The sequence below is a fragment of the Xiphophorus couchianus genome, chromosome 24 (genome assembly GCF_001444195.1).
Source record: "Xiphophorus couchianus chromosome 24, X_couchianus-1.0, whole genome shotgun sequence".
NCBI lineage: Eukaryota > Metazoa > Chordata > Actinopteri > Cyprinodontiformes > Poeciliidae > Xiphophorus > Xiphophorus couchianus.
This window is the reverse complement of record NC_040251.1, coordinates 18,386,641-18,411,898: the sequence shown is the minus strand read 5'-3', so window position 1 is coordinate 18,411,898 and position 25,258 is coordinate 18,386,641. Positions and strand designations below refer to the sequence as shown.

At 43.8% G+C, this 25,258-nt stretch overlaps 2 protein-coding genes across 2 annotated transcripts in view; both read right to left on the bottom strand.

Moving 5' to 3' along the window:
• Positions 1-1,457: 1,457 nt before the first annotated feature.
• On the bottom strand, positions 1,458-21,157 carry LOC114141236 (aryl hydrocarbon receptor-like). The gene is made up of 11 exons (XM_028011724.1): positions 20,736-21,157; positions 19,614-19,801; positions 16,037-16,152; positions 14,877-14,966; positions 12,706-12,829; positions 12,275-12,405; positions 10,870-11,063; positions 10,681-10,790; positions 9,093-9,234; positions 7,816-9,016; positions 1,458-4,803 (listed from the first exon to the last, which is right to left on the bottom strand). The coding sequence occupies exons 1-11, from the start codon at positions 20,786-20,788 to the stop codon at positions 4,657-4,659; spliced, it is 2,496 nt and encodes an 831-aa protein (XP_027867525.1). The 5' UTR covers positions 20,789-21,157; the 3' UTR covers positions 1,458-4,656.
• Positions 21,158-22,326: 1,169 nt separating this feature from the next.
• The window catches only part of ahr2 (aryl hydrocarbon receptor 2), a 40,632-nt gene continuing 37,700 nt past the window's right edge, over positions 22,327-25,258 (bottom strand). The window contains exon 11 of the mRNA XM_028010224.1: positions 22,327-24,695. Within this exon, the coding sequence (XP_027866025.1) occupies positions 24,609-24,695 (87 nt within the window). The 3' untranslated portion in view covers positions 22,327-24,608. The remainder of the gene's footprint in view (positions 24,696-25,258) is intronic.

Below are 25,258 nucleotides of genomic sequence, written 5' to 3'. Positions count from 1 at the left end.
TCCTGGCCTGTTCCTGTCTGGGATCTGTGTCTTCCTCTCCAGCCGCTGGGAGGAGGCAGCAGCTAAACTGGGACACACAACATCTTCCTTGGATGATTGATCACGTCACAAGAGGGAAAAGTTAACCTGCACAGAACCGCAGGAGAAGACAAACTCTCATGAAACATTCAGCAGACTGCTTTCCACTCCGAGACGAAGCTTGATCTCTGACTTTATCACACATAATAGTTTACACTTTGATTTTTATTTCTTCTTTTGCTGTAATTAAAACAAGATTTTATGGGAAGTTCACTGAGGTGTTTAAATCTGTGAAAATGTCAAACTTATTCTCTTAAAGCCGTTGCTGTGCAGAGCTTAGGGTTTAGCTGCATCATTTTCTTTTTTTATTGCTGCTAACTTTTTGTATTTTTATTGTTTCTTTAGATATTTGTTGTGGATATATTAGTTTCTACAGAAAGTAAACCTGATTCAGTGGTTCTGTTCTCTGTCTTGGATAAATCAGTTGACTGAGTTTCTGTCTTATTAACGTTTTATTTTCAGTAGAAGATGCAACAAGACAACTAAACTGAAGAGCGGCTGTGTTCCAGGTTAACCTTTAACCTCTTGGTTTCTATGGTTTCTGTACTCTGAAGGAACTGAAACCATTCTGGTAGAAATATTTACGGCTCCGAGTCTCTCCCGGCGGCCATGTTGGTCTCCGGTGGGCTGCCCTGGGAATCAGTGTGTGTTTGTTTGCTTTCGGCTGTGTGTGCGTTCACACATCCGCGGTGCAAAAAGCCGAAGGAAAGCAGGGCAGACGTTGTGTTTGCTGAAGCAACAGCAGCTAAAAGCCTCCTCAGGCTGTTGTTGCTGCGCTTCACTTCAGTTTTCAGACTCAGGGATTTTTTTAAACCAACCAGACGTAATCCAAAACAAAAGGTTGCTGGCATTTAAGTTTCATCGATTTAATCCTCACTGTTGGTTTAAAGGCCAGAGTTTGAAACAAAGAACCTGATTATAGGATGGACAGACAGACGAATGATCTTAAGGAAAGCTGTTTTGTGATTTATTCTGGGGTTAATCAGGTCAGGACAAACTGTTTTTCTGAACTTTTTGCTTCGTCATGGTTTCTGTGCAGACATAACGCTGACTCACTCTTTAAATTTACGAGCCTCTTTGTGCCTGAAAGATTCTCATTTCACAGTCAGATGGTTTATCTGGGATAACAGATAAACCAGGAAGTGGACTAAAAATTGTGAAAAGCAACAAAAATCCAAACAACGGATTACAGGAAAATTTTGACTATGAAGAAAGATTTATTATTTTCTTAATTTCTCACCATGATTTCTTTCTTTTGCTTCCTTTCTTGCATTGAAACACTTTTTTTTTTCCAGGGGGGAGTTTCAGCTGGGTGGGGAGCTTCGCTGACACCTGGTGGGCAGGTGAGGAACAGCAGTTGGTTGCAAAGAGGCAACTAATGACTGTGGTTGAACAAAATCATTTATTTCCAGCATCTCAGAGAAAAACTGCATTATTTTTTTCTTTTTCACAAAAGTCTGACAAACAACTACGAGCTTGAGTGAAGAAAAGTCGCAAAATAAATGAGCTAACATGGACAAAACGGTGCGAGGAAAGTTTGGTTTCATTAACAGCCAGACAAAGTGGGTTTGAACAACATCAGAAAACACATTTTAACACAGAAAATGCTCTTGTGCCCTTTTTATTGTGAAACACTGAATCGTGAGCTTCAGCTCGTCTTATGGCACCATTTTGTTTCAGCTAAAGTGACAAACTCCCCAAAACATAAAACCAGAACACTAACAATATTTATACATAATAAAATGCTTTTTAGTCCCTTCAGTGCTGGGGAGAGTTTGTAAGCACAGTGATCGTAAACACCTTTCCAAACACGTAACACACACACACACACACACACACACACCATACTGTTTTAGCTTCTTTGAAAACGATGCTTTGCTTTATAATTTGTCTTCATACAGCATTTGATCTCATAAGTGCTCTTAAATAATCTGCTTTATAAGAAAAATGACTAAAGTATAAAAACAATAGAACCAAACGAGGCAGATCAGTAAATGCCTTTTGTTGTCGTATTGATTGTCGTCTGCTGGTTGACCTGAAGAACCTACTTCCTGTTAGATAAAAACTCTGAGAACATTCAACACCGGATCTACTCCCTGTTCAGTTCCTGACTGAGTTTTGGTTTCTGACGTGGTGCTAAATGCTAAACGCCGACCCGTCTCGGTACAGAAAGAAGACGGCCGGGTAACGGTCTCTGCGGTTCCTTTGGAGCAGCGTGTCTGGTCTGTCACAGTGGGAGGAAGGAAACATGGCAGCAGCTCTTCTGCAGCGTTAGGCTGTTCACACCTGGAGCTACTGTCAGTCAAAGGGTCTGAATGGAAGTTTGAACCCAAATAATTACAAGTTGTTCCGGTCCAAAGATCTGAAACCAGTCCCAAACTGTCCCGTCCGATGAAAGGAGGTACGTTGGTGGCAGCAAAGACGTTTTCCGCTGGAACACCAAGGTTTTATCCACCAACGTGATTCGGAGTCCTTTCTGGTTCCCGAAAGTGATTTTGAACCACCAGTTCCTGAATGCCGAACCTCGTTCCAGTTGGTCACCGGTAATACCTGGTTTGTCAGGTATGATGTCACCTGTGGTCCAGTCCAACTGAAGACAAAAGCAAAAAGCACAACAGCGAACAGTGGGGCAAATACGGTGTTGGTAATATTGCTGCTATGCAATTTTTCAGAGTTGTGTAATGGAAAAGGGTTTCAGAGGATTGTGAACCAAATCTGTAGAAACACACTACAGCGTTGGACTGAAAGGATGTCAACCAAGATGGAGTTCCTGCTGCAAGAAGCCATCCAGACAAAGGTCTAAGGTCAAACAAGGAAAATGATTAAACTGTTTGGTCACAATAAAAGGTTTGTTCAGAGGAAGTTGGATTGGATATGGGAACCATCTAGACTCAAACTTATGAACCACTGAATTCTTTCAGTACTCTTCAAATCAAGACCTGGACAAGGTTTGGTGTTCCTCCTGGTCAATGTCCAGACTGACTCAGACCGGTCCAGACTGGTTTAATGCTAATGTTATCTTTTTGGAAATGTCTACCTAAAGCTCTGATCTTAACCAAGGCACATCCCAGAAACGTCCAGCATAAAAGGTACAGATGGTTTGCACATCTTTCAGACCAGTAAATGTTGCAGATCTGCATATTTGACCAGACATTAAGATCTGATGACCAGAAGCAACTTGGGAGTCAAGTGGTGACCTAGTTGAACCCCAGGTGTGAACCGCCTCCTTCTGGCTGTTTGGTACCTTCAGATTCACTTGGATTGGAAACGGTAACCAACAGAGACTCTTTACTTAAGAGAGGAGGAGCTCTGATGGCGTTGTCTTGGTTCAGGATTTGGTTTGAGCCTCCAGCTTTAACCGCTGAGAAAGTAGCACCAGAATGAAACACAGAAACATCTTGGTTTTACATACAGTCAATTCAAAAAGAAAGTGCACCCTGTTTTAGTTTTCAGGATATGCTTTTCCAAAGTCAAATGTGAGGACGTCTGTCCAATGCTGACCAAACTGGGTCAGCAACCAACAGTGAACCCAAAGAGAGGTGCTAATCTACAACAGAACAGCTGAAAAAGGAAAGAATCAAGGTGTTAAAATGGCCTAGTTAAAGTCTACACCTCAACCAGTGCTGTGGTAGGACCCTAAACCTCAATCAACATACCCTAAAGTTAAATGCGGGTGTAATTACTTTCTTACTGAACAGAACCCGTAGACACGGTCAGTGTTTTAAGTGTTGTAAATTCAAAACTCATGAAAACAAACAAAGCAAAAACCGTATTTACAGTTAGGTCCTCATGTCTGCCGAGGCTGTGAGTGCAGTTGGGTTTTCTTCCACTCGACAGGTGTTTGTTTCCAGGACAAGGCATTAACTGGAGCTCCGCCCACACCTCCAGTTTGGAAACCAAACAAAAAATGCTTTTCAATTTTCTCCAACCAATCCAGTCGTCTCTGACTGCGTCTCTACAGAACATCTAGGCGATCTCATTAGTCTTCTGCTTAAATCTCTTCTTAATTTAACCACCCAACACCACAAATAATGTCCTTCAAAACACGAAATATACTTTCATTTAAAATACTGCAGATTGATTTAAAATCTCCAACAGTGGTCTGGTTTTCTTCTGATAGACCATAAAGTTGCTGCCGTTTATCTTCTGCCCGTGTTTGCACCACGTGACGACATTAAACTCTTGACTAAAGCTTCTTGTTTAGACGATTTAAATGCTCTTTGACTCTGAGCTTTGCAGATTATCTCAGACTGCGCTCATATTAAACTAACATCTGTTTGCATAAGAGGATATTAATCTTAAAAGGTGGAGTAGAAGCAGCAGTAATGAGGAGAGAGAACCTCAAACCTTCCCAGCAGTTCCTCTGGGTGGAGGACGTCTGAATAAGGACGTCCTCCACTCAGGACGTCCAGGCTGGAGGATTCAGCCCTGCTTCAATGAGCAGGACAGATTCAGTGAAAAAGGTTTTCTTTTGAGATGAGACATCAGAACAATGGTCGTGAAAATGATCTGGTCCAAAGTTCCTGATCTTTCCCTAAAACCCTGACATCTGTCCCACCTCTGCCCTGCTTTGTCCGGTCAGAGGAAGAATCCAGACTTCTGGGGGTCCTGTAAGTCGGAGACTTCGTCAGGGCCCGTCACAGCCTCCACTCCGTTTCTTCCAGGAATTAGACACGTCCGGACGTACCCTACACTGGGGGCGCTGAGGAGGCAGCCGTTCTCCACCTGGAAACAAACCACACATTGCTTCAGATTAATTTCATTCCTTATCATCTTCTCAAACGATCTGCTTCCTTCTTTTTATCATCTGAGATTAAACAGAGTTAGAAACAAATCTGGAGGGTCTGAGTTGATGATTCACACAGGAAACTAAAAGTCATATCAGATCACACCTGATCTGCAGGATGCAAAGATCCTCAATTATAGTTCAATCAATGCAGCCCAGACGACACCAGAACCGTCCAAAGTTCTGGTCGACCCAGAGGTGTTCACAGACAGAATCTAAAGAGCTAACTAAAAGTTACTCCTTTTTAGTTAAACTACTTGAAGAATCCTTAACAGTCCATAATCAAAACTTCAACACACACAGTAAAGTTTATTCAACTGAACGTTTCTGACAGCCAAGTAAATTAGAGCTTACAAAAAAGTAATCTAGAGGAAACTAAATGTTTTCAAAGTTTCAAAGCGCTAAGTGGAAGCAGAAGTGTTTCTACCGATGCTAAAGGTACCATGGTTTGTTCTTCATGGTACCAAAGTACCATGGTTTGGTTTAGGAACCTCAGGGTCTCATATTTGCTTTTTGCAGACGATGTTTTGTTGTGTTGCTCATCCTGGATCCCTCCTTCTGCTGGCCTGGTGCCATGATTCTCAACCGGCTCCTCTCGTCTTCAAGATGAAGAGTTCAGGTCTTTTGGTCAGGAGCCACAGGAGGACAGAGAGGGATGGAGACAGACTGAGGTTTTGTCTGTAGCACAGGGGGCCCTGCTAGCCTGCTCCAATGAAGAACAAGGCAGAACTCACTGCTTCATTCATGACCCGACTCTCCTCTACTCATCAGATAATGGATGGATGAACAGATGCCATCTTCAACTATAAGGAGATGACAACATGGAGGCCAGTAGCAAAGTGAGGGTACAGACCAAGAGCCCAGTGAGACAATATGAGACGTTCTGGTCTGGTTAAATAAGAGATAACGTATCTCTGTGTACAGACAGTCTCTGCGCTGCGAGCCGTGTCTCTCTGCACGGCAGCCTCCCCCCACCCCATCCTGTGTTTGCAGCATTAGGTAATGATGACAGATAAATTGTAGGTCAGCGGCGCTCATGCCTCACTGGCCCCCATGCCAGTATTTTTCTTTCAGGGACAGCCACTGACCCCGAAGAATAACAGAGGAGGCTGAATAGGGCGGGATGGAGGGATGCCTGCTGGGCTCGGCCGTCTCTGGGGGCCGGCCGCGGCTCTTCCCGGCCTTATTCTATTCATTATTGTACTCATTTTTCTCTCCTGTCCTCACTCATAACTCATTCCGTCTTTATCCCGATCTGGCAGTTTGTTTTTTCTGTTCAAACGCTGCTGTCATGCTCGGAAAGACACGACACAGTGAATGGTAACAGGGAGGCCCAGCTGATCCAGGACGGCTCACAAAACTGGAACATCATGAATTACTTTATATCACACCAGCTTCATGGTTTCCTCTTCCTGTTTGTGGATTTGCAGCCAAGCTAAGTGTGACTGCCTGCTGTAAGATAAACCACAGGGTTTACTGTTTTAAATCCTTAATGTTATAAATTTATATTTTAAATAAGAAAGATCTGGAACTGCTTTCGTCTTTGAACTTGATTTGTGTTTACGATGTGTGTGGATCTTCATAGTCCTTACTAATTTCATTTTTCTGGCTCAGTAAGCATCTCAGCTTTATTGGTGAAAATCCTAAAAATTAATTGCTTTAACTGGTTCTCATAAAGTTTTAAAAACATTTTCCGAGCTGCAGCCACATTCAGAGAAGCTAAAGGCTTCATTACTTGTATTCACTCCCTCTAGAATGACATTTCTCAAACTCAGATGATACTCTATGCTGATGATGCTCCGCCTTATATTTATGTGATACCAGTAAAGCCACAATCCCCTACAGCCACTGAGTAAATAAGCTATAACAACAATGAGTAAAAGGGCAATAAAAAGACAGAATTAATTATTTCTGGTCCATAAAATGTCAACAAGTTAAAAATCAGCAATAAATGACACAAATGTTGTAAAAAACTAAAATCTGTTTAAATCAGAGTCATTGGGATCTTATGTGGTCAAACTTTACCACTCAGAGAGAAACTCATTCAAATCCAGAAATCATTTGACCCATTAAACGCCTCAAGTCTTTACAGACCCGTTCACTTAGTGTCCACCAGAACCAGAACCAAAGGAAGCCAGAAATAAATGTTTAGGAACTTTATATTACATTTAATCAAGGCTGAAACCTTCAGTGTTTACTGCCAACCATCCTGTGTATGCATGGTGCTGCCCACACATTTCAGCCCAATGAGACGAGAATCCTGCAGGGCAGCACCGGATCCAATCAGCACAGCCAGATTTGGATAAATCCAGCAGAAGTCAAGATTATTCACCAAATGCACATGCTGTGCTTCCACTGAACAGTCAGCACAAAGCAAGCTGGGCTTCCTCTACAATGTGAGGCTCCTGAATTTAAACTGACTCAGTGCTGGCCCGGCCCATCTCCTCCTCATCTTATTTACACGACATGTCCACTTGCATCATGGCGGTTTACTCTGAACTCCACATCGGCCCCGGGCCTCCAGAGCCGACTCGGAAATCAAATAATCCATTTTCCTGACAGGGAAAGGGAGCAGCACAGAGCTGCAGGGAGGCAGATCCAGCAGCTCTTGGTGTGTTGATGTTCAGTTACATTTCAGAGCAAAGAAGAAGAACCTCGGCTTCATGGGGCAAAACCACGGAGTACGAAGGATGGATGGAAAAATGAATGGACCAATTTAACCTTTAATTTACCAGAATAAAAACATATTGAGATTAAAAACTTCTTTTTCATGGGAGTTCAGACCAAGAGGCAGCAACACAAATTATTACACAGTAAAAAGAAAATGTCAAGCTATTAAAAACTGGATGGATGGATGGATGGATGGATGGATGGATGGATGGATGGATGGATGGATGGATGGATGGATGGATGGATGGATGGATGGATGGATGATGTTAGCATCTTCTCACCTTCCCGTCTGCTGTGGGGTCAAACACGCTGCAGCTCAGGTTTGGCAGGCTGAGCCGCTGCTGACCCAGATGTGCTGCTCCGTAGGACAAACAGGAAGCTGGGTTCTGTTTCTGCTGACCCAGATGTGCGGGCGTGGCCGCTGTGGTCATCCCATCCAGATGTTGATGAACATCCAGCGTTGCCTCGCCGTTCAGCAGAGTGGTGCATGCATCTAAAGAGTAACCTGGGACGCTAGTGTTCAGGTTCAAGGGGAAAGTCGTGTTCTGGTTTGGAATGTGAGATCCGTTCTGGAAGCTTGATGAGGCTGCGCTCTCATTGTTTATCTGCAGTTGCCATGGTGACTCTAGATGTGGGTGTAGATGCTCAGCGTCCAGCTGTGGACCAGTTAGTGGAGTCTGAAGATGGTGGTCCACCCAGAGACTGTCAGATAAACCAGCTGGATGTGAGGCAGCCTGGATGTGCTGCTGCATCTGCTGCGACAGCTGGACGATGGGCTGCCTGAAGGCGGGGAGGTCCAAAGAGGCTTCAGGCATCAAACATGGCTGCTGGGGGGCGGAGTCAGGGTCTGAAGACAGGACTCCGTCCTCCAGCTCACTCTGCAGAGTGTCGTGGACGTAAGTGAGGATCTCGTTATTGGTGAGAAGGTCGGTCAGAGTGGGAACGCGGTTGGGATCCAGCTCCACCTGCATCATCCGCTCATCCAGCAGGAGCAGCTCCAGGTCGTCTGCGTTTAGGCCCAGACTCTCCAGAGCACTGAACAGCTCACTGTTAGAGCAAGTTTCCCCTCCATCCAGTGACAAAGAGTCCAGCGTTGACAGAAGAGGGTCAAAGCCGTCTCCGTTGCATGTCCCCATCTCCCGGTTGGAGACAATATTCCAGGAGGTGCTGCTCAACAAGTTATCGGACTCAGCAGGCCTGCTGCCATGGTACAACTTTCGAGACTCTGCATCCGGCTGGCAGACGTACACAGACTCATCCTGACTCATCAGCGCCCCCAGCAGTGAGTTGGGCTTCAGTTCATCCGAGGAACTCTTGTCCACTTTGCCCTTCTTGGACTTGCTGCCTCTGGCTTTGCCGTGGGAGGAATCAGGGAATCCGTGCAGCGGGTGGCTGGTTTGGTACAGGAGAGCCTCTCCGGTGGCAAAGGTGAAGGGAAGGTGCATAGATCGCTTCCTCAGGTGTTCTCCTCCTTCCTCCTCCCTGTGGTTGAAGGAACAAACATGTCAGTGAAGGAAAACTCACAACAGAAGCAGCAGAATCTCAAAGGAGCACTAACGCCAAAGGCCTCTGGGTGGCGATGATGTAGTCCGGCTTCCCGTTCTTGTAGACGAGTCGGGCGTTGGCCTGGACCCACTTCCATCTGTTGTCTTTGGTGAGCAGCCTGAAGACGGTCAGCCCGCTCTCACCCGTCTTTATCACTGAAAGCACATCAGAGAACATGTAGAAGCTCATGATGTATAGGAGCGTTCAAACTTTTAACTTTAAGTTATGAACAGGTTCAGTGATTCTTTAATCTGTGATTCAGTTGTTCAGCTGGATCAAAGGGGTCAGAGAGGTCAAAGGGGTCAGAGAGGTCAAACGGTCCCCAGAAGGTGGAGAACCAGCTCAACCTTTAATGGTCAGTCATTGGATGTCTTACTGGCGCCCAGTTCATTAAAACAAACTCTCACCCCCTCAGATATTCGATGGCCCAGCTGAGTAGATCATTGATGAGGCCAATATTTGGTCATAACTGTCAAACACTGAGCCACAGCAGACATGAAGGAATTCTAGTATTTTGGTCGACTAAATGAACCGAAGCAACAAAATGAACCATCAGAGAGTCGGAGGTTTTCACAGCTGGTAGTCCAGCAGACTTGGTTCAACTGGAGGTCAAAGTTTCAACATCCATCCATCCATCCATCCATTTTCCGTTCACCCTTGTCCCCAATGGGGTCGGGAGGGTTGCTGGTGCCCATCTCCAGCTACGTTCCGGGCGAGAGGCGGGGTACACCCTGGACAGGTCGCCAGTCTGTCGCAGGGCAAGTTTCAACATTTGTTACATTTTCAGCAGCTGCAGTTCTTTCATTCTGCACTGAGTCAAACAAACCAGTTCACCCTCTCACCTGTGGGGGCGCTGCATCAAGAACCACTAAAAGAAATGACCTGAAAACCTCTGAAGACGACGTTGAACACAACTTCACAAAATCTGAAGTAAAATGGAGTGGAGTCAGATTTTAGTCTTTATCTTCGGCAAAAGACTTCAAGTCCATTTGTTTTGGTTGTATTTACCCAGAATGCCCTGCGTTTAGTCCACTTCCTGATTTTGAAGTGGTCTCCGTTCTGCTTGGCGTAAACATATGCATCCAAATGACCTTATAGTTCACTTCCTCTAATAATCCACTGACAAGAGCAATTTAACGGTGGATGTTGAGAGAGCATCAGCCTGGTTCCAAGTAAAGCTGAAAAATGGGGATTATTTGTTAACGGTGATTAGATCTGTGACCTTGTTTTGACTCGTGTTCTGGGAGATTACAGGGATAAATACTAAATATTTCCTTCTGCTGCACGACTCCCACCATGCTGTGATGTTGTCTGTAGGCAGTAAAAACATTTGTCTGGTATAAAAACAAACTTCTTCCACCCCAAGAATCATTGAGCGGTTGCACATCTGAACACAAAGCTACATCACTGACATTCCCAGTAGTGGGATCTCTGGGATGAATGTTTCGGAACATGTGTGCAGGTTTTCTCTGCCTGATTGCATGTGTAACAGTATGTGCACCGGACGACCCGGTTGGCGTTGACTAACCGGGTCGTCCGGGACTTCAGTGAAGTCATTTGCACCAGCAACCTTTCGTCAAGCGGCAGCAGCTGGGACTTACTTCTAATGTGGTTTTCAGCGCAGTACATCATGTCAGCGGCGTGGATGAACTGGTAGCCGGATCCTCGCACTCTCAGCTCAGCCTCGGTGTAACCCAGAACGATTTTCCCTCTAAACGGCCAGAAACCAACACAAACCGTCACACTCAGAGCAACCAGAGGCCAGACCTTCAGGTTACGTCAGGATGTACTTTGCGTCGCAGGCCATCGGCGTAAAGTCGAGTTTGTGTTTGGTTCTGAAGATCATGTTCTTGGTCCGGATCTCCAGGATGGCCGGAGGCTGCAGCGGCGTTGCCACGGCGAACAGGGCGAGCTGAGGAGGGCTGCTTCCACTCTGCCGACTCTGACCGTGGAGGAACTTCAGTCTGCCCTGGATGCTCAGCGGCTGCAAGGAAGTCATTTCATCATATCATTATCTCATCACCATCATCATCAATAATCCATAAATCCAAATGAGAGCAGAGCAGAACTCCTTCACATCAGATGAGTAAGAGCTGCTTTTTCTCAGCCCGTCGAGCACAATCAGTCATATTTACCTAAACCACTTTACGTAGAGTGAAAACATACTAGCAGGAATGGTTTCGCTCTGGTTATACACAGTGTCAAGTCTAAAGTCCCAAAGCAAATTGTAAATATTCATTATTACACCAAGTTTAAGAAGCAACCTGTGCAAATAAAGTAGAGTAGAAGTCAGCAGAGCAACTAGAAGACTGGAAAAGGTTAGCAGTCAGATGGAGATGTTGTCCTGTTCACTAAATCATGAATTAACCACATTCACTGGAAAGATTAGCTCAACTTTACCAACCACATTCTGCTAGACCAGCAGAATCAAGAAATTCCTTTATTGGACCGGACTAAAATCTCACAAAACAGAACATCATGCAAATGTGTTCAAGAACTAATCTGATTAGAAACAAAGTTACTGACATCAATCAGTCTGGACAGACAGATGGCAGAGTTACTGAAGGATTCCCTAACTCTGACAATGTCCAGTGATCAGTGTTTTAACCTCTTAGATAACCCTTCTCTAGTCTCTGACCATTGCAGCTACATTCATCCAATCACACTCATTCATACTCCTATATGCAGATTGGTTGGCAACTTGGGGTTAAAAGTCAAACCCACAGCTTTCTGATTGCAAGAAAAATACATTTCAGTCACAATCCATGGATGCAACAATGGAATAATAAATCAATCTAGGAATTAAAATATATTTTTCCATCCTTCTGTAGACTTGATTCCAGAGTGAGCAGGAACCGTGGAACGACCTCAGACTAACAGACCATGGTGGGTGTAAGAAGCTGCAGCTGTGGATTCAGATGACAGATTACAGAGAAGCTAAAGTCCGTCTTCGGGGGCGGGACCACCACGTCTTCACTCTCAGTACCAGAAGGTCAACAGAAACTGGCCTCTACCTTATGATCCCCTGGAGAAGCTGTGGCTTTAACAGAGCAGGTGAGAGGATAAAGCTTTTCTCTCCGGGACTCTAAGGTTTCCTTTATTGGAACAAACAATGGCCTCCATTTCTATACCCACCCACTCAGCTCCGGATGCTTAACATCTTCCTGGTGAGGCAGGTGGAGCTTTCTGACTTACCAGGAAGCCGGAGGAGTTGTCCAGCAGGCAGCGGAAGCGGCAGACGAACGCTCGCTCCAGGAAGGAGGAGTTTTCCGGTGGAAGCTGGTCAGGGTTGTAGCTCACCGGGCAGGAAGACGTCAGATCTTCACCTGAGCAGATACAGTTTGGTTAAAAAGTGTTGAAGAAGTGGCAGTTTATGGGAGGACAGGCTGACCTACATCTGCTGCTGCTGTGTGAAGCTAATGCAGAACGCCAGCTGTTAAACTCCAGTGTACAGTAAGAGCATCTGAGAGCATACTGCTGCTGATGATGATGTGACGTCTCAAAGGTCACCTCTCCTCGCCGCTTCCTGACCTCACGTCTGACTCCTCTTAAGGTTTTAGTTCAGCCCGTTTGCACAGAAAGCAGAATATTTGTGGGAATGACGGTGAGTGTTTGAGGAAACTGACCTGCTGGGTCGGTGGGGGGCTCCAGGCTGACCGGCGGGATCAGGGCCCAGTGCAGGTTCTTCTTGAACTCCTGCTGGTCTTCAGTGTGGATCAGCTCAAACACACTCTGGTGCATCACATCAGTCTGACGGGAAACAACACAGCCTTCAACAGATCTGCAGATTTACACTGAAACAGTTGTGTATATTCACCCAAACCCTCAAATTAAAGGTACTGAAGGTTCTTCAACATCTTCCAACTCGGTTCTGATCAGTTAGCGTCTGATTTGGGCTTCTAAATGCAGAGTTGGTGGTTTCATAGCAAAGTTTTCAAATGTACAATGCAAACCATCAGCAACAACTTTCTCCACATCCTTTAACTTTACTTCAAATCAGCTGCTAGGGAAAAAGAAAAGCAGGTTCTGGAATCTACCAAACATCCACCAAACATCCACCTCTACCAGACCTCTGTCCAAAGTGAAGGCTTTCGTTTGACTTGTCCCCGATGTTTTCATTAATAATCACTCTGGTGGTTTTCCAGAACCACAAGGTGTTGAGATGAACTTCACATTCTGACCCTATAAGCTCCACCAGACATTTCAAGACAGCAGAGCGTTGGAGTCCGACAGCCTTGAAGTGAAGCCAAAAGAAACCAAGTGTCGCTTATTATTTAGTTCAGGTGGCTGAACCAAAGCCAGAAACCTGCTGGGACCGTCCAGAACCAGCATGACCCAGCACTGGACGTGAGCGGACCGGCCTCCCAGTGGGGAGGAGTCACAGCCGGGTCAACAGCAGGAATTTTGACAGACAGAAGTGTTGTGTGAAATGCTTCTTAAACATTCCTGTTGGCCGTTTCTGGACCCTGTCGGTTCACTCAGATCAGCACAGAGAACCCAAAGAGCTGAACTGGGTTCTTGTCATTCTTCCATCTGAAGGAAAACTGAAGGTTTAGTGTTATTTCGCCAAGTCCGAGGTAAAGAATGGATGTATTCTTCACCTAAGATGATCCCATTATATTAATCTCCACTGTTAAAGCAGATAAAGTGTCTTCAGCACATGATCCAATAACTAACTTTAAGCTCCGATCAGAACTGAGCTCACTCTCATCAGTCTGGGTTCTTCCTGCGTCAGGTTGGGGTGGTTTGGTCAACAGGAGGAGACGGGCCTCAGGCGGGCGGGTGAAGAACCAGGGGTGAAAGGTGATGATCACACCCCGACGCTAACCGTACGACCCGACTGTACGGTCCTATCCAGAGTGTGAACGTAAACCACAGCTTCCAGTCCAGAGTTAGATGCTGGCGCTGGTTGTGGTGGTGTGAGACGGGCCGGCGGATCCAGGCTAAATTTGTAAGCATGTTGTCTGAAATAAGATTAGGCTGAAGGAAGCAGCGCTTTGTTGTGACGCTAACTGGATTACGCCTCGTGGCCCATATGTGGCTCCTCTGCCCACTCAGGAACATTCAGTCACTACTGTGGATTTAACACCAAATATTTACACACACTGTGTAAAAAGACACAAAACCATAGCGTCAGACTAAATAGACTTTTATCAAATCAGGAATTTATTAACTTCTCAGTATTTGAGAGAATTACCTTTAATATCTACTGAGGTCAAATATTTTGGGTTTTCTTCCTCTTCCTCTTAGTCTGACTGAGACTGAGACCAGAAAAGCCCCCAAAATATCTACTTTACTGTCTTTAAACCATTTTGCATCTGATATAACGTCATGCTGAGGAACATTAAAGACCTTCTGGATCCCAGAACCAAACTTTCTTGGCTAAAATCTTGAGATTTTGCTTTAATATTTCCACATGATGATCTGTCTTCATGATGTCACCATGAGGTAAGAGCACCAGTCCCTCTTGCAGCAACATACAACATGATGCAACCACTTCCGTACTTAGCAGTTCATAACTTTGTGAGTTTAAATCCAATTCAAATCATTCAAATTTTGTTGTCTTTAAATAGAACATAGCATCAGTATAAGTCGGCCCAGATTTCCTTCATTCTGGGATCAAATGATACTCGGATGTGAAACCAATTTTGTCTTCTTCTACAGAGGTCTGATAATCAGTCACTGTCAGGTGATCAACAGCAGCCGACCATTTTAGAGACTTTGTTTTCAGACAAACAAAACCAGTATTAGTGGTTTGACCAGCAGAACCGAGACGTGATGCATGATGAGTGAGTACCTGATGGAAGCCCAGGTAATCCTGGATGGTGTGAGAGCAGAAGAAGATGTTTCCTTCAGACGTGACCACCAACACGAAGCCGTTCAGAGCCTGCAGAGAGAACAGCCTCTGCTACTTCATCATGCCGTGATTCTGCTCACCGCGGTGTCAAGAGACCAAATTAGGTGAAACACATGAAGGGAAACATGAATCTGGTTCTCTGGATGTGGAATAATCCCGTCTTTAGATCAGCTTACTCCAATGTTTTGTTTTCATTGGATGGGAAAGGCATAAGCGTAATCTGTTTGCAACCTCTGATTCACCCTGTGCTTTTTTTTGACTCAATCAGACTCCGGTTGGATAAAAAAGCCTTCAGATAAGAGAGAAGAAATGGGCCAGCAGCGGATAGAGCAGAATAAAAGACAAACAAACGGCAACAGAGGAGATGAGACTTCAACCCCAGGCTGACGGGGAGGAGGAAGCATCAGAGCGGAGGTCAGGTCAGGTCAGGAGGAGGTCACCGATGGATGACTAACACCTCCATCGCCATCTTCAAAGAGCCTGAGGCTTCTGAGAGGAAGTGATGACACCGTCGCACTGATGAAGATCATGTTTACAACCATCACCAGAACTAGCGCCTCACCCGATCCGACACATTCGCTCCACTTCTCATTTCCATCTTTTTTGAGCATCAGACTCACAGGCTGCTGAATAAACGAAGAGGGTCAGAAATATGATTTTTATTCTTTTACAGTGAAATTCTTCTGGCTTTAGTCAAATTTTTGTGAAAATTTTTACAATTTGTAGCAACGGAAAAACTAAAACTCCTCCAAAGAGCACCGGTTCTGATCCAATGTGAAGGAAAAACAATAAAAACAAACCATAAAATATTTACATTTTCCTACTTTTTCTTTTTGGGAAGATTTCTTGTAACATTACGACTTTTTGTAAAACATAAAATCTTATCCTGGCCCTCATATTTTGTGACAGTTGAGCTGAATTCATAGTCCAAATAAATAGATGCTGTACAGCAAGATGGCCGCCTTGGGCATGCTGATTTCACTGTATAATAAAAAAACTAAATACTTGTGTTCCTGCCCTGCTGTGCAGAGCCGCTGCTCCTCCATCAGACCAAAACAAGCAGCAAAGCTTCACCAACATGTTGTAACAGACGAGCCAACCTGAAGCAGAAGCTCGCCCTCTGATATGGCGCCCTCAGCGGCTCCCGGCGTCGTGCCGCCGCCGTTTCCATCGCTGCTCTTGCTGATGCCGTTGGGAGTTTGGTGCTTCAGCGCCTCTGCAGGAGGAGACAGAAACCAGTTAGAGACGCTGCACCAAAGGTTCCTTTGGGGTTTTAGAGTCGACAATAAAAACTCACCTAATAAAGAACTAAAATTATACCATGAGCTGTTCAAGGAGCTGGTAGAAAAGTGAGACTTTCAGCTGCTTCCATCCACAGCGTCATGTTTCACTCTAAAGTCAAAGTAAACCAACATCAGCTGGTTCCTTTCCATCAGATCCTTCTTGTTTCACCATGAATCTAAACACTTTAGCATCTTACATGTTCCTGAAAGACCAGCCCCCAGTATGATGCTGCCACCACCAAGCTTGCTACCATGTTGAAAGCTACAGGATTTTGTTTCCCAGAGGTGTACATCATTATCCAGCCTATCCAGTTTATTGCCGTTTATTAATTTTCTGCAAAAACGTTGAGTTTAGGTGATGCTAACTCCCACCTGCAGATGGCAGTATTTCTCACTGCTGTCTCTGTTTTACTTGATGTCAACTTATGTTTATCTAAAATCTGTGATTAATACGGCGAGTAACAAAAACTGACATCTTTAAAGAATAGAAAAGTTTGTTTCCAATCCATCTGCTGGTAACTTTTCTCACTTTTTTGTTCTAAATTTAGATTTTTGTTTCATTTGGTGCAGAAGGAAGTTCTGTTCAGTGACATTTTCACGTCGTTGGTTCAGAAATAGAACCAAACAAAAAAAAACTCATGTTTGGTTTTGAATTAATCAAAGTCTTACATACAAATGTTCAGGTTTTCTTTTATTAAGGTTCCTTGACTCCAAAAATGAATCATAAAACAGTAAAATTTTAACTTTTCATCGTCTTTGACGCCTGATTGGAAGTAGAAGGTAAAGCTGAATGTTCAGAGACGACGGCAGGTTTTAAAAGGACTGAAGTGGCTCCTTTGTGCCCTTTGACCTTTAATACACTCAGCATGCTTTCTGATGCAGCAGGTTCAGACGTTAATAGAAGAGGAAGACTTTGAGAATCCAGAGGTCAAAGGTCAAGCTCTCTCCTGAACCTGATCCAGATTCACCACAGAGGTTAAAACATCTGAAGTTGATCTTTTTATTTCATCCATCGCCATGGATGTGGCTCAGTCTCGCAGCGATGGCAGCATTTCATCTGGACTGTCACTAATTCAGAGCTGGAGGAGGCAGAACGGGCTTTTTAACCGCCTGACGTCAGGAACGGAAACCGAGGGGAAGAAAAACCGCCTGAGGCCGGCGACGGCGCATGGGAGGGGACGTGTGTTGGCACAACGGAGAGCGACGAGCATGAAAACATCCGTTAAAAACGTCACAACAGACGGCGGCTAGCAGAGACACAGCAGCCTGGTGAGGACAGAACGTCACCGAAGGACCGAACCGAGATCTGAGTTCTGCAGATGAACCTAATCTGAGCGACAGTTCATCAGCTGCTGTTTGAGGGGATGATGACACACACCATGACCTGAATAACCCCCATGCTACGCTACGCTAACGTCGCTGCAGACCGGAATGAATTATTCAGAAAAGAAGAGCAACTAAAACTGCTCCATGTTTCTGTCTCACGTTCAATTTAATGTTGATTTAACATACAAGCAACATTTAGTTAAAGCTCCATCTGGACCTCATGAGTACGTTTCTGGACAGGTGAGGAGGGGAACAGGTTGCTCAGAAGGTTTGGTTGGTTTGATGTGCAGTGAGAAACAGAACAGGAAGCTGGAACTGGAGCAGGAGTCATTTCGGTTCCAATCTAACACACCAGACTATCAGGTGTGAAAACAGTTTTAGTGTCGACTCATCCAGAAGTTCTTCTCATCACCTCCGACTCAACGTTTAACTCGCACATGAAAATGCCTGCAAACAGATGCACAATTATGCAACTGTATATATTTGAAAAGCATTAGTGGAGCCTCCTGCACAACTAATGAGAATGCAGCAAATGGTTCCTGGATGGTAAGTTAACAACAAAACACTTGTCTTTTCCAGCAGCCGTTGTACAGACCATGCAGCGCTAAAACCAGCTAAGTAAATGTGCTGGAGCTCCACTGCGGTTGCTAGGTAACGGGCTGGGCTTGGATGGGGTTGCTAGGTAACAGCGCAGTTTCCATGGAATGTGACTCAACAATCGGGAAGTTTTTGAAACGGCTCATTTTCCAGTCACCAAAAATTTATTGCCAAAAAACGGCTGGATGGTTGTTTTTAGGAGCTCAGACTGATTTTAGAAGCAGTAGAAACTCGAACTGAGGTACAAAAACGTAGAAAATATGAATATGAACATAACTTTAACTTTCTGACTGTGACCTCATGAGAAAACCTCAGATTCAGATTCACCGACTCCTCTGATCTTCCCAGGTTCATGTTCCAGCGCTGCAGCTTTCCTGCAGGATGCCGGCGGAGAGCAGACTGTACTTTGTTCACGCCGCGCCCCCCTCCCTGTAAAGGCCCATAAGCCTCCCCTGAGTGGATTATCCCCCCGCGTTTCTGTTCTTTCATCTCCTCAGCGCCCGCAGTAAAGGGTCCGTCTCCCCAGACCTACATTACTGGCTCAGCCTTCAGAACGGGGTCGGCTCCGGGCCACGGGCGAGAAGAGGCCGAGTCCTGGCGGGTTTCTCCGCTGGCTGGATGGAAGGAGGTCGACCAGAGTTCAGACACTTAGATGGAGATGGAGGCTCTGACCCAGTTCTGACATGGAGGGCTGGATGTGTGTTCAATATAAACCCACTATTAAAATGTTCCCCACATGAAGAGCCGTTCTGGTTGAGAATGTTGGAAGATCCGGTGGTTTTGGGAGGATTTGGACCTGAAAACATCTAACCAGGCCGTCAACGTTAAGACTTTAACTCGTGATTAATCCAACAGGTTTAACCTTTTTACATTGACCTAAAGCCTCTTACAAAGTTTACAGCAGTTTACATTTTGACATTTCAACAATAAATTTGCTTCATAAAACACGCCAATTTAAAAAAAATAACTAATTTCACTGCTTGGATGAGGAGCTTTTGGTTTATTTAGTAAAACTTCACTGAAAAGACTTTTTTTTGTCCCACAAGTCACATGATCAACAACCAGAAGTTGCCACTGGCGCAAACCATGAAGAAGAAGAAAACAGGAAGTAGTTGTAGGACCAGAGCAGCGTGTTTTAATGATTTATTACGGGAACAAACTTATTCATGAATTTAAATGCATTTCTTATTGTAAAATTGTTTTTATCTTTTACATTAGCTGAACATTGACAAAGTTTTGCACACATTTGTAATGGAAACGCAGCTGCCGTCTTATTCTGCAGCAACAATGCAGAATCCCAAATGTCTTGGATGAATTATTAACATCCACACTTTAAGACTCACAGTGGAGCCAAATCTAAGCTAACGTTGCTGGAGACTCGGTTCGTTTTCACCGAACAGAACCAAGGCAGTCCGATTCTGAAACTCTCGTCTGGACCAGCTTCGCTCAGGCGTCTCTGTGCGTTCCTCACCTGAGAAGAAGCTCTTGGTGCGCAGGTAGCTGACGCTGAGCCTCAGGATGGACAGCTTGTCCAGGCTGGAGATGACCTCCTCTGGGAAGGGCAGCAGGCTGGCCAGCCGGTCCAGTTCTGAGTTCAGCCGGTCCCGGTGCCGTTTGGATGGGTTGGTTTTGGTTCCCTCAGCGGAAACGGGTTTAACTCTGGAGGTCAGGAAATACCAGCATCAAATTTAGGAACAGGAAAAACTAAATGTTGCACAGGAAACATTTTGTGAAGGTCAGAATATGTGGTGACTTCTGATGAATGTCGGCTGGATTTGGGATTTCAGAGTAAAGGGGCATCAGTAAAAAAAGAGAAATCTGTAAAATGATCTGTGATTTAAAAAAGACCCTGATTCTGACACAACGACTGCAAAACGAGGAACAAAAATCTAAAATATTAGGAAAGAAAAATTATCCACAAGAAGCAAAAAATAATCAGCAAATGGACGAAAGGATTAGACAAAAAATGAATCCAAACAGAAAAAACAGCAAAACATCGAGAAGAGACAAAAACATATTATATAACAACAGAGCATTTACAAAATGACAAACAGCAATAAATAAAGAATAGATCAATTTAGTTAGAGAAAAAAGCCCAAAATGGTCAGAAAAGTCACAAGAGACTGGAAAATAATCACATAGATGTTTGAAACAATCTCACAACTGTCATATCTAAAGAGAAAAAAATCTACAAAACGGTAAATAACTAGAAAGAGGTAATAAATACACACATCCCGATTAAAAAACTTAATTTCCGGTGCAGCGATCACTAAATAATCAGAAATCTACAAAGAAAACAGTCAAAGTAACGCTGTGGGGCCTCCTGCGCCCCGGGGCTCTAAGATCTCTAGATTTGCTCCTGGATAATCTGATAATTAAAGACGAGCTAATTAACTGTCTGACCAGAGTGGCGCTCCCGCTGCGGCCAACAGGGGGCGCTGTGCGGCCCCATAAATCCATTACAGGGCGATAATCTCATGTTTACAAACTGTCTGCCGCTGCTAAACAGGGACGACTTAAAGTGTAACTAATACGTCTTACATGTCCGCAGTTAGTGACGGACAGCCTTCATGTGCGCACTTTTAGAACTCACCCTCTTTGCGCCGGTTTTCTGCGCTTCCTCCCAGCGTACATGTTTGCGTTCATTCAGGATCAGTTCGGAGTCGCTGAAGCGGGATCCGTCCCAAACAATCCGCCGGCGCTGCAGCGACGTCTCTCAGTTTCCACTGCGCTGGTTTCACTCATTCCGCACCGGTACCGTCAGAAACAGCGCCAAAGGTCCGACTGCGGCGGTGATTAATGCGCAGAACCGGGGGTCCAACCGGAGCGCAGGTGGTTCTCTCTGTTTGCGCGCAGTCAGGAAGGTTTCTGGCGCAGTTTTGTTGGTGTGCGTCAGATCCAGGCGGCGCGTTAAAGCATCCCGGAACCCGGTGAACTCATCCCGGCGGAGTTCAGGCTCCTGCCTCCATCTGCGCCTCTTCCTCCTCTTCCTCCTCCAGGACCTCTGCTGCTCTGTGGCGGGAGCGCACTTCCAGTGATCTGATAAGACCTCGGGAGCGCGCGTGTGACGTCAGAGTAGGAATTATGCTGAATTAAACTTTGAAAAATGACAGAAATGTTTCAGTTTCACTCAGTCAGCAGATTGCTGCTTTTAGACCGGAAGTTAAATCACTTTAAAGTAAAAGTTTACACAAACTTTTATCTGATTAAAGTCTGCTGCAACTTTCACAGTGCAGCCTTCCGAGTCCCTGCGGAGAACGTTCTCTAAGAGAACGTTCTCTAACAGTTCCCTGGAGGTAAATCTCCATGAAACGTTTTGTTAAAGTTCTGTTCAGGTTGATCTTTAAGAAGCGAACTTTGGTTCCGAAAGCGTTCAATAAAATGATTGTTGTTTTATTAAATAAATAGTTAAATTCTTTAATTTACTTCTGATATTACAGAAAATATGCAGAAGTGGCAACTTTTTTATCGATTACTAAAATAATTATTGGTCACAGACGTAAATTTGACTGAAAACTAGGAATAGAAGACAAATAAAAATGTAATAAAATAAAATAAGGCATGGTTTATTGAATATTGAAGGAAATATTCAAACATTACGCTAAACTTTACAATCAAGGTGGAGCTATGAAGACATCAAGCTGTTATTGTCCAACATAACTTTATTTCTGGAAACTTTTCCATAAATAACTTTCTAAACTACCAGGTGATGCACAGTGGTGGCAGCTTCATGACTGGTGCAGCTGGAAACCATTAAAGGTTGAACTGGGAGCAACTGATGCCACAACTGCCTTAAAGTGGCTGCACTGCCACCTGGTGGACACAGAGACCATCACACTCAACTGGTTTATGTACATTTTAATTACTTTTTTTTAAAATAATACATTTTTTAAAGTGTGTAAACCTGCAAAACAAAAGTTTAAATCACTTTAGAGTTGTGTTGACATTTGGACAATCCAGTGTACGAGGTGTACTTGAATGCACCATAAAGGTGCAGTGTAACCATAGGTAGCATTTACATGTTCAAACCAAATTTTAAATAAAATTAATAGTTGTGTAATCCCTCCTGAATGCGTCGAGCGCTTCGACAGCCGGATCTGGACTGCAGCTCATTTCTGTGATCCAGATCCGACCCGGTTCTGGTTCGGATCGTTTAGTATTTGAAATAAAACCCAGAGACTATCTGCAGTGATCAGATCACCTTTAATATGTCAGAGATTTACAGTCTGACTCAAACACTCAGATACAGATTTAAAGGTCAAATATTGAGACACAACGAAGCAGAAAGACAAAAATACAGGAGAGCAGAAGGTTACGTATGAGCTGTGCAGAAAATATTCAAAATAACAGAAGGTCAAATAAAGGCAATAATTATTACAATACAGAATATATGACAGATTACACATATGAATGTATGTACAAACACAGATAGATACTGCATAATGGAGGCTTCCTTAGGTTTGAAGCATATAGGTCAAATATTAAAGACTTTTCATAGTGTAAGAGCGAGTAACAATATATATTTATATCTCTATACATAGAATACTTTATGAAACAAAGGCACTGACTGAGGATGAAGCGCTTCATGCTGGGTTTGGATTTCTAACTGAATCTGAGCTCCAGACGTCACCGACGTTCGGCTCCATGAGGAAACGTTCAGGGAGTTTCATTCATTTCCAGAAGCTCTCCAGTAAAAACTGCTGAATGCAGGACAACTACATTTCCCAGAGTTCCATGTCTGACTTGTGCAAAACATTTAAACCAACAGGAAACCTGGAGCAGATCGGATAAACGTCGCGGTGAGACCTGAGCGTGTTTGTGGTTAAAAATGTTTAAACCACAAACAAATGAACGTTACGGAAAATGTTAATTACGTTACATTCCCTTTGGTATCCTCAGGACTAAAGCTTCTTACATGGCTTTGGTTACAAAAGTTTGGTTTCATTCAAGTCTGTTTCCTCTAAAATCTGATGAAAACGATTCGTTTTTCTTATTCTGGAAGAAGCGCTACTAAAGTTGGCTCAGTTTGGGCTGAACTGTTAAAACTAGGTCAATTAAAAGGCATCTATGAATGATTTTCCATTTATTTTCCTTATTTCATATATACATTAGCTGCCTTACACTGTCTTACTTCTGTGTTTTGCTGCTGGACGGGTTTAAGGATGTGGAGACACAGAGGAGGATGTGAGCCTTACTAAAATAAACTTTTATCTTTAAATCTAGTGCAAACAGTGCAGTGAGAGTTACTCTTTAAAAATTAAGTGCTAAAGTTTTAATTTGTGCCTGTTTAGTTTCATAAAGTGGCTCCAGGAATCTAATCCTAAGTGTTTCTGTACTTTGGCAAATCAAACACCTTAAAGTGAAACAAATCTCAAAGTTTGGCTTTAAACTAATAAAGTAAATTTGGTCAATTTTAAAATATTTTCCCTTTTTGTTTTTTTTTTAAAGCTCCATCAGTTTAAGGCACCGTCTGTATTTTAACCCCCTGACAAGAAAAGAGCAAAACATCAGAAGAAACAAATAAAATAAACTAAAATGAAAGGAAGAGAAAGATCTGGCTCAGAGACAAAGCTTTAAAAAATACAAACAAGCAGCTGATTTCACTGAATCGACTCGACTTCCAGGCTCGTAGTAGGATGATGACGTCACTCTGCTGTGCGTTTATGTTCATGGTTTTATATTATACCCTGTCTGCTTGCAAAGCAAATCTTCCCCGCTGCAGGACAGTTGAAATGAACTCAAAGGAGACAGATTAGAACAGCAACCAAACAACCAAACAGCGACCGTCGACCCGGCTCGGCGTTCGGGTCGGAGCGGAACATTTGTGCGCTGAACACGACAGCGGGAAAAACTCGCGGCTGGTTCAGTGTTCTCGTCGTTTTCTTTTTTTTTAAATGGGGATAAAATGAGCAACAAATGGGTGTGAGCGCAATACCACCTCCGGCCTCTAGGCGCTGAAGTCGTTTAGATTAAGAATCACTCAGGTTTGTAACTGCTGCCCCCTAGTGGTGAACCGAACCGCTCACATTCTGTCCCGTTTTACTTAAATTCACTTCCAACCTCCTCAAACTGCCTGTGTGCGATAAAAAGTGTTTTAAATAAATGTTTTTAATGCTTTATGAACACTCCACACGACTTTCTGCTGCTTCTCACCGTTAAATGTGAAGGAAAAATGACTCAAAACATTTTTCTTCCTTTTTTATGGTTAATTTGAAAACTCCTGATTCCTATATGAGGAAGTATTACAATAAAATCCTCCAAATTGCTTAATAAGTCCTATAAAAGAGGAGATATTTCCCCAGTCCTGATTGTCTTCTCGAACCAACACCACCAAACCTGAACCAAAGCTGAACTTGTCCTTCGCCCGTTCTTCAGTCTAACCCTCGTTAGTCGCTCCAGTCTTTACGGTTTTCCACGGATGAGTCCGATTTTCAGTCCGGGTTGGAGTCCAGGCGTCTCGGCGGTCCTATTTGTTCTCTGTCAGGCAGGTTTTCCCGTTGGGCAGCAAGGTGAAGGGGAATCCTCCGTTCCCAACGATGGGACGGTTGTCCATCTGTGGAGACAAAACACATCAACTCAGAAACCTGCAACGATCCGAAGTTTAAAAAACTGAGCCATCGGTTCAGGAAATCTGTGGTAAACGTTATATTTTCCTGATTTAACAGAATTATTTGGGTAATAAAGTGGAGAGATTTAATCCAGATTTAATCTAGAAAGATTAGCAGATGTTGACCACCAGGGGGAGCTAAATACCTTTCTATCTAGTAGCTGTAAGTTTCATAGAAGAAATGTTTTCATTTATTGTCATGATAAATTCATATAAATGATGTTTAAAAACCTCAAACTGTATGATTTTTATCTTATATCTTTACTATTTTACCATTTAATATTCTACTACATGAATGTGCATCAATAAATATCAATTAATTTGAAAATATGATTCAATGCAGACACTGTGTGCAGTTTGTTGATAAAAAACTACTTTATGTGACTTAATGTGTCGTAAATAAGAGTACTACTAATAACAGTAAATGTTCAGCTCTTAAAAACAATCCTAACTGACTGCTGTGGTTTTAGTTTTTAGTTTTTCTCCTCATTTAAAAAAAAAAAAACTAA

Excerpts from the sequence above, each read along its gene's own strand:
- LOC114141236 (XM_028011724.1), bottom strand. The coding sequence starts at position 20,788 with ATGAACGCAAACATGTACGCTGGGAGGAAGCGCAGAAAACCGGCGCAA. Across the intron at positions 16,153-19,613 it reads CACCAAGAGCTTCTTCTCAG|AGGCGCTGAAGCACCAAACT; the intron begins GTGAGGAACGCA and ends CTCCTCCTGCAG. Across the intron at positions 12,406-12,705 it reads GCCCCCCACCGACCCAGCAG|GTGAAGATCTGACGTCTTCC; the intron begins GTCAGTTTCCTC and ends GTATCTGCTCAG.